Below are 13,757 nucleotides of genomic sequence, written 5' to 3'. Positions count from 1 at the left end.
TGCCATCTATTGAGTGAGCATCAAGTATTTCCAATAACACTTAGCACCTCTGTCGTCCTTTGTCCTGCTAATATGGCCCATTAAGCAGCACTTCAAGTATTCCACGCTTCCATAACGCAAAGTTACATAGTCCCAATGGTTCTAATTATAAACATGGTCATGCCCACCCCACAGTGACATAGGTCCTCCAAAAATGTCTTGGACACTCTAACAAATCCATTCCTCCTATTAATGCCACTCCCCATGAGAATATGGGGGCCAATCATATTCAACTCCCTACACAGGCTAAAAACCTCCTAGCCTGCCAGAAGCCAAGCCTATATCTGACACCCAGGGCTCCATGCCACCACCAGAGTCCAGCAATTCCACTAAAGCATGCCCTGAATATTCCAACACAGCCTAAGAACAAGAAGTTGATCTTTTTGAATTAGTATTTAAGAGCTTTAATAAGAGTTGTTGGCAGTTTGGTGCCATAATTTAAAGAACATTAAAGGTGTATTGAGAAAACCCAAAATTTAAAAATAAAACCCCAACACATTTGTTAGGCAAAAACATGTTGCATAGTTAATTCTGATATTTCTAGTGTATCTGGGCAGCTGTCCTAAGCAAGAACATGAGGTTCATTCCTTATTGGTGGTATTCTATATTCCTTTCTTGTTGGATGACGAAGCCTCGTGATGGTTTAGATGGTAATCTGGCCTTCATTCAGCCACACCCTACTCAGTCTTGGGGGTAGACAGCTTCTCATCTGGGGGATCTGATGCTTTTGATATCTCTTTCCCACCCGGTGGCTTGGGGTTCTCTGGGCGCCTTCGTTGGTGATTGATGTTGTAGGGATTTTGACGTAGAGGTGGCTGCTGATCTTGGGTCTCCTCTCCTTGATTTTCCTCATAGTGTTCATTGCTGTCCTCTCTGGGCTGTCTTTGGTGAGGAGGGCCCCTGTGGAACTGTGTTCTGTAATTACGATACATATCCGGTCTAACTGGTACACTTCGCCCGTTTGTACCATGGTGGCCAGCACCCTCCATCACTTGTCTTTGCTGGTCTTGTTGAGCTTGGCCTTCATGAGTGCATTCTGATTGCTCCTTCTTACCCCCACTCTTGCTATTCCCGTAATATTTCTGGGAATTGCGTGGACGACCCCTACGACCTGGATAGCATCTATACTGGTTATGCTCTGAAGCATGTTTACTGCCTTGAACAGGCACTCCACCAGGGCCCATAACATTTGCAGCCTCTGCACCCTTTTCCCTTTCAACAATATCAAACTCCACAGACTCTCCATCTCCTACACTGCGAAGGTGCTTCTTGGTGGCATATTTCTTTATGGCAGACTTGTGTACAAATATGTCTTCTTTGGTGTCATTTCTGTTGATGAAACCGTAACCCTTCTTTACATTGAACCATTTCACTGTCCCCAAAACCTTCCTTGCTATGAGCGTCTTCTCCCCGAAGGCCGGCACTGCCGATGTGAGACTGCCTGGGATGTCACTGTCTGTGCTGCTGCTCATAGAGTCAGGCTTGGTGTCTGCAGCACTGAGGATGGCGCCAGGGGCAGCAGCTGGCTGCTGGGTCTTGGCCTCACTGTTCATGGCTGTTGTTGTGTTGACTCCAGTCTGCAGGGACTGCTGTGTCTCCTCCAGTGGTGTATTGGTGACTAGGTCAGCAGCCTCGGTGGTGCTCTCAGGGCTCTCTGGGGCCAGCACTTCATTCCCGGTGTCCATCAACCTCAAGAAAATAATCTTAGTACCAACTTTGTGATGAGGATAGAGGTCCTTAAAGAGAGAAGAAAGGTATTCTTAAATAAAGCAAGGAAAAGACAACCACAAAATTAGAGGTTATCAGCAAATGCCTTAAAAAAGGAGAAGAAATTCATTAAAAAAGAAACAGATGATAGAAACTATTCAAGACATGAAAATTGGAATAGAAGCAATAAACAAAATAGAAACTGAGGGAATTCTGGAATTGGAAAATCAGTGTAAACAAATAGGAAATACAGATGCATGCATCCCCAACAGTATATGAGAGATGGAAGAGATATTCTCAGCTAGTAAAGAGGAGAAAGAGGTAATGGATTCATCCGTCAGAGAAAATATTAAATCCAAACAATTCCTAACACAAGACATCATGAAAATCTGTTACATCATGAAAAGACCAAACCTAAGAATCGATATCAAAGGAGAAGTGTCACAGCCCCCAAACTCAGAGAATACATTGTACCTAATCATAGAAAATCTCCGTGATCTAAAGTAGGATTTGTCTATAAAAATACAAGTAGCTTTCTAAACAACAAAAGAATGAATCAGAAAAGAATGTCCCCACTCTACCTAGTAAACAAGCACTAAAGTTGTAGAAATAAGAAACAAATATTAAAAGCTGCAAGGGAAAAAAGCTACGTAAAATATAAAGGCAGATATATAAGAATCACACCTACATCTCAGTGGAGACTTTAAACCCAGAATGGTCTGGACAGAATTCTTTTAGATAATAAGATCGATACCAACACAGACTAATAAACCCAGTAAAACTTTCAAAGATGGAGAAAATACAATATTTCATGACTGTAGAAGGAAGCGGCGGGGCTGCATCCCGCCACCCGGCCACCGGCTAGCTTTACACCCGAAATAATTACATGGAAACTATATTCTTTTAAACACTGCCTGGCCCATTATCTGTAGCCTCTTATTGGTTAATTCTCAGATCTTCCTTTAACCCATATTTAGTAATCCGTGTAGCGCCACGAGGTGTGGCTTACCAGGAGAGATCTTAACCTGCATCCATCTCAGAGAGGAGAATCATGGTGACTGTCTGAAGCGTCTCTCTACTGAATTACCACCCAGTCAATGAAGAAGTAAGAAAGAAATGAAAGACTTCCTAGAACTCTATGTAAATGAATGTACAACTTACCCAAATTCATGGGACACAGTGAACGTAGGCTAAGAGGAAAGTTCATAGCACTAAGTGCCTGCATAAAATAAATGAGAGAATTCTCATACCAGTGACTTCATAGTACACATGAAAGTTCTAGAACAAAAAGAAGCAGCCACACCCAAGAGGAGTAGACAGCAGGAAATAATCAAGTCAGGGCTGAAATAAACAGAATAGAAACAAAGGAGGCAATGTAAAGAATCAATTAAACAAAAGTTGGTTCTTTGAGAAAATCAATAATAAAGACAAACCCTTATCTGTACTAACTAAAAGACACAGAGAGAAAATCCACGTTAGCAAAATCAAAAATAAAAACAGAATCATAACAACAGAAACTAAGGAAATCTAAAGAATTATTAGGTTATTATTTAAAAATTTTACTACACAAAATTGGAAAATCTGAAAGAAATAGACAATTTTCTCTGTGTAAATGACATATCAACTTGCAATCAACATGGGGTAAGTAATTTAAACAAACCTATAACCCTCAAGGAATAGAAGCAGCATTTAAAAACCTACCACCTAAAAAGTGCCCAAGTCCAGATGGTTTCAGCACAGAATTCTCTCAGATTTTTAAAGGAAAGCTAACAGCAATACTCCTCAAATTATTTCAAAAGTAAAAACAAAGGATATATCTCCATATTCATTTGATGAGCTCATAGTCACAATTATACACAAACATACAAAGTCTCAACAAAAAGAGTATTACTAGACCAATCTTCTTCATGATCATAAATGCAAAAATACTCAATAAAGTGCTTGCAAAGAGAATCTATAAAACATCAAAAAAATCATTCACATGATTAAATGGGCTTCATCCCAGAGATTCAGCGATGGCTGCACATATGAAAATCTTCCAATGTAATCAGCCATATAAATAAACTGAGAGAAAATAAAAAAACAAGGAGATCTTATTAGATTTTGAAAAGAGCATTTGAGAAAATCAAACTCCTATAGTGATATTTTATTTATGTTTTCATAAATAAAACTTGCCTAAATTTCAGAAGTTCAAAGTAAGCCATTAAAAGGTCAGGTTTTGGTGGCACATATTTTTAATAGAAGGATTTTGGAGGCAGAGCAGAAGAATCTCTGTGAGTTCACATCTACCCTGAGTTACAAAATGTCAAGGTAGAAACAAATCCAGGAGGAGGGGGGCCTACACCTTTAATCCCAGTACAAGGGATTCACATGCCTTTCATCCCACCACTAGAGGGAATATAAAATGAGAGGAAGGAAAGGCATGGTCTGTTCAGGCTGCACTTGCCCAGCCTTGGTAGAGGTTAAGACTTCATTAGAGGCTTGGCTGCTTTGCTTTTCCGGTGTTTGGGTTGAGCCAGATATCTGTCTCTGGGATTTTATTATTTGTGCTACAAACATCCTGCCATGAGAAAAGTCTTGGAGAGATCAGGGATATAAGTGACATCCCTAGCCATAATAAATGCAATATACAGCTAGCAAATAGCTAGCATCCAATTAAATGGAGAGAAACTCAAGAGAACTCCACTAAAATCAGGAACAAGACAAAGCTATGCACTGGTTCTATATCTATTCAATATACTGCTTGAAGTTCTAGCTAGACCAATAAGACAACTAAATGCATACAAATCAGAAAGGAAAAAGTCAACACATGGCTATTTTCAGACAATAAAATATTCTATACAATCTGTGATTCTCATGGGAAACGGCAGACAAGGACTACACCTCCCAGAAGGCCTTTGTGAGCAGAAGGCCCCTGTGCGCCAGCACAGATCGCAGTTTCACCCCGCCGGACAGAAAAACTACATTTCCAGGAACACTGTGCCCCTTTAAAAGTTAAAAACCCCGCCATGTGCTCTCTCTCTCTCTCTTTTTTCTCTATCTTTCTCTCCCCTTTTTCCTCCCTCCCTCGACCTGTCCCTCCCGCACTGTGGAGCACCCCCTTCCCTTAATAAACAATCCTCCCACGCACGTGGTCGCGTCCTGGGTCTCCCTTCCTCCAACTCCGTGATACACACCATGCCAGAAAAGAAGAACAGCATTGGTGCCGAACCCGATGGCTGTGTCCCCTGGATTTCAGGACTGGGGCTCCAGGCTAGGTGCCAGCCTGGTTCCCCCAGACCGTGCTGGTCTAACAAGATGTGTGCGTGGGAAAGAATGCAAAATTGATATATATCTATCACTGTGCACAAATCTCAAGACCAAGTGGATACAACCTCAAACTGAATCCAGATACACGGATCCTGATGGAAGAGAAATTGGGGAATTAGCCTCCAGTGCATTGGTCCAGGAGACTCCTTCCTGAAAAGTACACCAGTAGAGCAGACACTAGGATCAACAATTACTAAATAGGACCTAATGAAACTGAAAAGCTTCTGTAAGGCAAAGGACACTATCAATCTTTGAAGTATAGAACAAAACGGCAGCCTACAAATGGGGAAAGATCTTCACTATGCTCAAATCTCACAGAGTGCTGTTGTCCAAAATACAGAAAGAACTCTAGAAACCAGATGTAAAAGTACAAATAATCATTTTATAAATGGGGTACACATCTAAAGAGAAAATTCTCAACAGAAAAGTCATAAATTGCTGAGGATCACTAAGAAATGTTCAACATCTTTAGCCATCAGTGCACTGCAAGTCAAAACTGCTAAGAGATTTCACCGTGTACCTGTCAGAATGGCTAATGTCAAAATCACAAGGGCCAGCTCAGAGAGGTTAGGATGTGGAGCACATGCAACAATCCTCCAAGGTTTATGGTACTACAAACCTGTACAGGCAGTAAGGAAGTCAATATGTCAGTTTCTCAGAAAATTGGGAATCGATCTACCTCAACATCCAGCTACACCATTCTTGGCCAAATACCCAAAGGATGCTCAATTCTACCTCCAGGACTCTTGATTAACTATGTTCCTACCAATCTTATTTGTAATAGCTAGAACCTGGAAACAACATAGATGTCCCTCATCTGAAGAATGAACTTTATACAGTGGACTATTACTCAGCTGTCATAAATAATGACATGAAATTCAACAGCAAATAGATGGAACTAGAAAAAAAATCATCCTTAGTGAGCTAACCCAAACCCAGAAAGACAATGAGGGGATGAGTTATTTATAAGCTGATATTAACTCTAAAAGATAACCGTGCTACAAGCTACAGACTCAGAGAGGCTTAGTTACAAGGAGGGCTCAAGGGGAGGGGTACTCTGATCTCCCTGGGAAGGGGAAATAGAAGACATTTCATGGGTGAGCTGGGGACACATAGGAATGTAAACAAGCGTGATCAGGTAGGGGAGTGACTAGGGAGAGAGTACTGAAATAGCATACTAAAAAGGGCGGTAGATTCTGGTTCAGGTAGAAACCTGGTGCAAGCTCACGTAGATCTACAAGGATTTCCCCAGCCACTGTTCTTAGCAATAAATACAAAAGCTGACCATCTCCTGTGATCAGGCAAGACTACCGGTTGAGGGATCAGGCATCAGTCTATTTACATAATCTTTGACCTACAGTCTTTCCTGCGTATAAGATATGCTAGGCTTTATATATTTTGGAGATCAGACCTTTGTCTGTTGCAGGGTTGGTGAAGATCTTTTCCCAATCAGTAGGTTGTCTTTTTGTCTTATTGACAGTGTCCTTTGCTTTACAAAAGCTTCTCAGTTTTAGGAGGTCCCATTTATTCAATGTTGCCCTTATTGTCTATGCTACTGGGATTATATATAGGAAGTGGTCTCCTGTGCTCATCTGTTGTCGACTATTTTACACTTTCTCTTCTATCAGGTTCAGTGTGTTCAGATTGATATTGAGATCTTTAATCCATCTGGACTTGAGTTTTGTGCATGGTGAGAGATATGGATCTATTTTCATTCTTCTACAGGTTGATATCCAGTTCTGCCAGCACCATTTGTTGAAGATGCTTTCTTTCTTCCATTGTATACTTTTAGCTCCTTTGTCAAAAATCAGGTGTTCATAGGTTTGTGAGTTACTATCCGGAACTTCTATTTGATTCCATTGGTTGACTTCTCTGTTTTTATGCCAGTACCAAGCTGTTTTCATTACTGTAGCTCTGTAATAGAGTCTGAACTCAGGGATGGTAATGCCTCCAGAAGTTCCTTTATTGCATAAGATTGTTTTGGCTATCCTGGGGTTTTTGTTTTTCCATATAAAGTTGATTACTGTTCTCTCAAGGTCTGTGGAGAATTTTGTTGGGATTTTAATGGGGATTGCATTGAATTTGTAGATTGCCTTTGGTAGAATCTCCAAAATATATAAAGAACTCAAGAAACTAGACTTTAAAATGATAATTAACCCAAATAAAAAATGTGGTAGTGATCTGAACAGAGAATTCTCAACTGAAGAAGTTCAAATGGCCAAAAGATACTTAAGGTCATGCTCAACCTCCTTCATGATCAGGGAAATGCAAATCAAAACAAGTTTGAGATACTATCTTACACCTGTCAGAATGGCTAAAATCAAAAACACCAATGATAGCCTTTGCTGGAGAGGATGTGGAGTAAGCAAGATGGAGGACTTTAATTGGTTAATTAATAAAGAAACTGCTTGGCCCAATAAGTCAGAACATAGGTGGGTGGAGTAGACAGAACAGGATGCTGGGAGAGAGAAGGCAGATACTTCAGGCAGTCATCATAGGCAGTTGCCATGCCTCTCCTCTCCAAGATGTATGCAGGTTAAAATCTCTCCTGGTAAACCACCCCTCATGGTGCTACACAGATTACTAAATAGGGGTTAAAGCAAGATGTGAGAATTAGTCAATAAGAGGCTAGAACTAATGGGCCAGGCAGTATTTAAATGAATACAGTTTCTGTGTAATTATTTTGGTTAAAGTTAGCCGGGTGGTGGGACACAGCCCGCTGCTCCTTCTACAGATTGGCGTGCCAACGTGGTAACTAAATCCACTTAAAAACCTGAGGGCTTTAAAAAAAAGGGAGAGAGCATTTACTGACAATTTTTGCTGTTTGTTGCGGGTGTGCCGCAGAGAAATTACCCTGACTCAGCAGCAGTAGCAGGAAAAAACCTTCCTGGTTTTAAAATGCAGCTTCCTGTGCTGTGCCTCCAGAGTGAACTCTGGCTATAAAGCATTTTAATGGCTTTTATTGAAGGGGAAGCCTAGCCAAAAACCTTGTTTTGTAAGGCGTGTCCCCCTTTGTCTAAAGGCGTGTCCTCTTTGTCTAAAGGCATGTTCTCCTTAGGCTAATTTTGACTTATAAAATCTTGAGGGCCTGAGTCCGCCTGCTCTTTGTTTTCCTGCACTCCTCGCTGGAACCTTGGATTTGTAAGTTCCCTTTCCTTTCCTTTCCTTTATTAAATCTGAATTATATATATTAAAGCTAGTCTGGTGAATCATAACTGCCGATCAACCATGCACTTCATTTGGCATCCAACTCGGGCATTTGGGAGCCTTTAGCTCCAGTTCCTGCACTGCTTTGCAGGAATTTGACTATGGCACTGAAGCATGGGTAGAAGAAGCAATTTCTAATGCAAAAAGGAGGCATCAAGTTACCAAATGTTTTAATTGTGGCAAGATGGGACATATTAAAAGGAATTGCAGACAATGGATTTTCGGAAATAATAATAATAATAATAATAATAATAATAATAATAATAATAATGCCTCTTTTAAAAATAACAGACGTAGGAGGACTCAGCCTTCAGGTATATGTAGGAGATGTGGAAAAGGCAGACACTGGACAAATGAGTGCAGGTCAACAAGAGATAGACAAGGCAACCTGTTGCCACTGGGAAACGCAATGGGGGGCCTCTCGCAGGCCCCCATGGCGAATGTGGTCCAGTCCTTTCCAGTTACTGCTGAAAACATGCCTCGTCAAGAAAATTAGAAAGCCCCATGCCTGCTGTTAAAAGCAAAAATGGCCTGAAAGATGAGTTACGTGTATTTTGGCAGACTTTTATAAATGAACAAAGACCAAAGTTAAGAGTGTGTGTAAATGGCGTTTTTATTACTGGCCTACTGGACACAGGTGCAGATGTAAGTATCATTACTCCAGAATCTTGGCATCCATATTGGCCTCTTCAGGACTTAAATGTTCAGTTCCTGGGAATTGGAACCCTATCTCAAGTAAGGCAGAGCACGAGATGGGTTGAATGCATAGGGCCAGAAGGACAAATAGGAAAATTAAGGCCATATGTAGCCAATATTGCAGTGAATTTATGGGGCCGTGACCTGTTGCAGCAATGGAATACCCAAATTAACATTCCTGCTGCTTCTAGAGCCTATATCACTGAGGAAAATATTAAAAGATATTACAGAAGGCGGAAACCGGCTGTTCGGGCTGTACAAGAATGCAAAGCAATTGATGGCCCTTCAGAGATACGAACACCACTGCCTCTAAGATGGTTGACTGAGAAACCAATATGGACAAAGCAATGGCCTTTAGCTGAGGAAAAGTTGCAGGCTTTAGAACAGCTGGTACAAGAGCAATTAGATGCTCAACATATAGAAGAATTTACCAGTCCTTGGAATTCTCCTGTATTTGTTGTTAAGAAAAAATCTGGTAAATGGAGAATGGTGACAGATCTCAGGGCTATCAATAAGGTTATTCAACCTATGGGCTCTCTGAAATCTGGAATTCCTCTGCCCTCTTTATTACCAAAAGGATGGCCTCTCATAGTTATTGATTTAAAGGATTGCTTCTTCACTATACCTTTACAAGAAAAAGACAGAGAGAAGTTTGCCTTCACAGTGCCTACTTATAATAACTCTCAACCTACAAGGAGATACCAGTGGACCGTCCTCCCACAGGGCATGTTGAACTCTCCCACCCTGTGCCAATACTTTGTAAATCAACCATTGCAAATAATACGCAAGCAATTTCCCAAGTCTATAATTTATCATTACATGGATGATATTCTGTTATCTGATTCAAACATGGATATTTTAGAAAGACTGCTTGAAGAAGTAAAAATACTTTTACCTAAATGGGGATTGTAGATTGCTCCTGAAAAAATTCAGAGAGGAGATTCTGTTAATTATCTAGGTTATAAAATAGGTTTGCAAAAAATTAAGACACAAAAAGCACAAATTAGGAGAGATCGGTTACGGACTCTCAATGACTTTCAAATGTTGTTAGGAGACATTTCCAGCTTACGACCGGCTGTTGGGATAACACCTGATATGATAATTCATTTAAATGAAACCTTGGATGGTGAAAAAGACTTAAACAGTCCCAGAGAATTAACAGCTGAAGCAGAAAAGGAGCTGAGAATGATTGAGGAGAAATTACAAGAGACACATGTGGACAGGGTGAATCCAGAGCTCAGTTGTATTCTCGTCATATTGCCTTCCAAAATTTCTCCTACAGGAATTTTAATGCAGAGAGATGATATTATCTTAGAATGGATCTTTTTACCACATAAACCAAGTAAGAAAATAAAAACTCATGTGGAAAAAGTCTCTGAATTAATTATAAAAGGCAAATTGAGACTTCATCAACTAGCAGGCATAGACCCAGAAGAAATTATAGTGCCTTTCACTGCTAATGAACTAAAAAAGTTGTGTGAAAATAACGAACCATGGCAAAGATCTTGTGCTAATTTTTTGGGAGAAATCAATAACAACTATCCGAAAAGCAAGAGGCTTAACTTTATAAAGAGAACTTCTTGGATTCTTCCTCGAATCATCCGTGATGCTCCGATAACTGGAGCATGTACATTTTATACTGATGCTAATAAATCAGAGAAAGCAGGTTACAAATCAGAAGATTTGAGTAAGGTGGAACAAAGTCCTTATGATTCTGTCCAGAAGGCAGAATTATATGCCATTCTTATGGTGGTAAGGGATTTTAAAGAACCTTTTAATATAGTTACTGATTCACAATATGCAGAAAGAGTAATCTTACATATTGAAACTGCTGAATTTATACCTGATGATAGAGAACTAACCTCATTGTTTATCCAGGTACAAGACATGATCAGGAACAGGCTTTGCCCTATGTATATAACACACATCCGATCCCATACGGGTCTGCCAGGTCCTCTAGCACAAGGTAATGCAGAAATTGATCAATTGTTGATTGGTAGTGTGCTGCAGGCCTCTGAATTTCATAAAAAACATCATGTCAATATCAAAGGCTTGAAGAAAGAGTTTTCTATTACATGGCAACAAGCTAAGGAAATTGTAAAGAAATGCCATACTTGCTCTTTTTATAACCAAACACCACTGCCTGCAGGGGCTAATCCAAAGGGCACTCAAAAGAATGAAATCTGGCAGATGGATGTGTTTCACTTTGCAGAATTTGGCAAATTAAAATATGTACACCACACCATTGACACTTCTTCAGGTTTTCAATGGGCAACTGCTTTAAGCTCAGAAAAAGCTGATTCAGTAATCACTCATTTATTAGAAGTTATGGCCATCATGGGTATACCTACACAAATAAAGACGGATAATGGTCCAGCTTATGTCTCTAGGAAAATGACACAGTTTTTTGCTTATTACAATATTAAGCATGGGGGGCCACAAAATCCCACAGCTCAGAATGTTTGGGCTCTGGGGACCTGGAATTGAGTGCACCCAGGCCCGTGGGAGGTCCCCTCCTTCATTTGACTGCCTGGGGCAAGGTAGGCCTTTGTCTGAGAGCTGCTTGGCCTGCAAGGGGACCTGACAGTCTGCCAGAGGATCCATCATTCCTTGGGGTGAGTGAGGAGTGAGTGCCCGAACCGCGGCAGCTGCCCAGAGAGGGACCACCGACATTCCACAACTCCCCCTGCCACCAGCACACTTCCTGCTCTTCCTGCAAGGGTTATTCTCCCCGGATACTGCCTCTCTCTTCCTGTCCCTTCCCAGCTTGCACCCAGAATCCTCCCCCCCTCCCCCTGCCTCATACTCCCGTCTATGGGGCCACAAAATTCCACAGCTCACCCTGTTTGGGCGCTGGGGACCTGGAATTGAGTGCACCCAGGCCGGTGGGAGGGCCCCTCCTTCATTTGACTGCCTGGGGCAAGGTAGGCCTTTGTCTGAGAGCTGCTTGGCCTGCAAGGGGACCTGACAGTCTGCCAGAGGATCCATCATTCTTTGGGGTGAGTGAGGAGTGAGTGCCTGAACCGCGGCAGCTGCCCGGAGAGGGACCACCGACATTCCACAACTACCCCTGCCACCTGCACACTTCCTGCTCTTCCTGCAGGGGTTATTCTCCCCGGATACTGCCTCTCTCTTCCTGTCCCTTCCCAGCTTGCACCCAGAATCCTTCCCCCCTCCCCCTGCCTCATCCTCCCGTCTTTGGGGCCACAAAATCCCACAGCTCACCCTGTTTGAGTGCTGGGGACCTGGAATTGAGTGCACCCAGGCCCGTGGGAGGTCCCCTCCTTCATTTGACTGCCCGGGGCAAGGTAGGCCTTTGTCTGAGAGCTGCTTGGCCTGCAAGGGGACCTGACAGTCTGCCAGAGGATCCATCATTCTTTGGGGTGAGTGAGGAGTGAGTGCTCAAACCGCCGCAGCTGCCCGGAGAGGGACCACCGACATTCCACAACTCCCCCTGCCACCCGCACACTTCCTGCTCTTCCTGCAGGGGTTATTCTCCCCGGATACTGCCTCTCTCTTCCTGTCCCTTCCCAGCTTGCACCCAGAATCCTTCCCCCCCTCCCCCTGCCTCATCCTCCCGTCTTTGGGGCCACAAAATCCCACAGCTCACCCTGTTTGGGCGCTGGGGACCTGGAATTGAGTGCACCCAGGCCGGTGGGAGGTCCCCTCCTTCATTTGACTGCCCGGGGCAAGGTAGGCCTTTGTCTGAGAGCTGCTTGGCCTGCAAGGGGACTTGACAGTCTGCCAGAGGATCCATCATTCTTTGGGGTGAGTGAGGAGTGAGTGCCCGAACCGCGGCAGCTGCCCGGAGAGGGACCACCGACATTCCACAACTACCCCTGCCACCCGCACACTTCCTGCTCTTCCTGCAGGGGTTATTCTCCCCGGATACTGCCTCTCTCTTCCTGTCCCTTCCCAGCTTGCACCCAGAATCCTTCCCCCCCTCCCCCTGCCTCATCCTCCCGTCTTTGGGGCCACAAAATCCCACAGCTCACCCTGTTTGGGCGCTGGGGACCTAGAATTGAGTGCGCCCAGGCCGGTGGGAGGTCCCCTCCTTCATTAGACTGCCTGCGACAAGGTAGACCCTTTGTCAGTGAGCTGTTTGGTCTGCAAGGAGACCTGACAGTCTGCCAGAGGATCCATCATTCATTGGGGTGAGTGAATTGAATTCATTGGGGTGAATTGAACTTCTAAAAGAAGACCCAAAGGGGATTATTCAGAGGAACAAATGGGCAGGCGCTAATGCAAGAATTCCTCCAACAATTTGAAAAACAACATGAAAGCACCAGAACCCAGCGAACTTATAACAGGAGGACTTGAACACACTAATCAAGAAGAAGTAGAAGAAATTGACTTTATGAAAGTAATAGAGTCCCTTAAACAGGAGGTGAAAAACTCCCTTAAGGAAATGGACGAGAAGAAAAACAAAAAGTTTGAAGAATTGAGTAAATCCGTAAACGATATCCTAGGAAACCAAGAAAAAACAATCAAACAGATAATGGAAACAGTGCAAGACTTGAAAACTGAAATGGAGGCAAGGAAGAAAACACAACCTGAGGGCCAGCTGGATTTGGATAATCTATGTAAACGAACAGAGACTACAGAAACAAGCATAACCAACAGAATACAAGAGATAGAAGAAAGAATCTCAGATTCTGAAGATACCATAGAGAAAATAAATGCACTGATCAAAGAAAACAGCAAATCCAACAAATCCTCATCACAAAACATTCAGGAAATCTGGGACACAATAAAAAGACCAAACCTAAGAATAATAGGCGTAGAAGAAGGAGAAGAAA

The 13,757-nt window shown here is 42.5% G+C and overlaps 1 protein-coding gene across 1 annotated transcript; it reads right to left on the bottom strand.

Annotated features, from left to right (window-relative positions):
• Positions 1-716: 716 nt before the first annotated feature.
• LOC119804267 (Y-box-binding protein 1-like) lies at positions 717-1,697 on the bottom strand. Its single transcript, XM_038315740.1, has one exon. The coding sequence runs from the start codon at positions 1,590-1,592 to the stop codon at positions 717-719; it is 876 nt and encodes a 291-aa protein (XP_038171668.1). The 5' UTR covers positions 1,593-1,697.
• Between the last annotated feature and the right edge of the window lie 12,060 nt (positions 1,698-13,757).

Source organism: Arvicola amphibius, chromosome X (genome assembly GCF_903992535.2).
Source record: "Arvicola amphibius chromosome X, mArvAmp1.2, whole genome shotgun sequence".
Lineage (NCBI taxonomy): Eukaryota > Metazoa > Chordata > Mammalia > Rodentia > Cricetidae > Arvicola > Arvicola amphibius.
The sequence above is the reverse complement of the archived record's forward strand: the minus strand, read 5'-3'. Positions and strand labels throughout refer to the sequence as shown.

Coding starts and splice junctions, on each gene's coding strand:
- LOC119804267 (XM_038315740.1), bottom strand. CDS start 1,592: ATGAACAGTGAGGCCAAGACCCAGCAGCCAGCTGCTGCCCCTGGCGCC.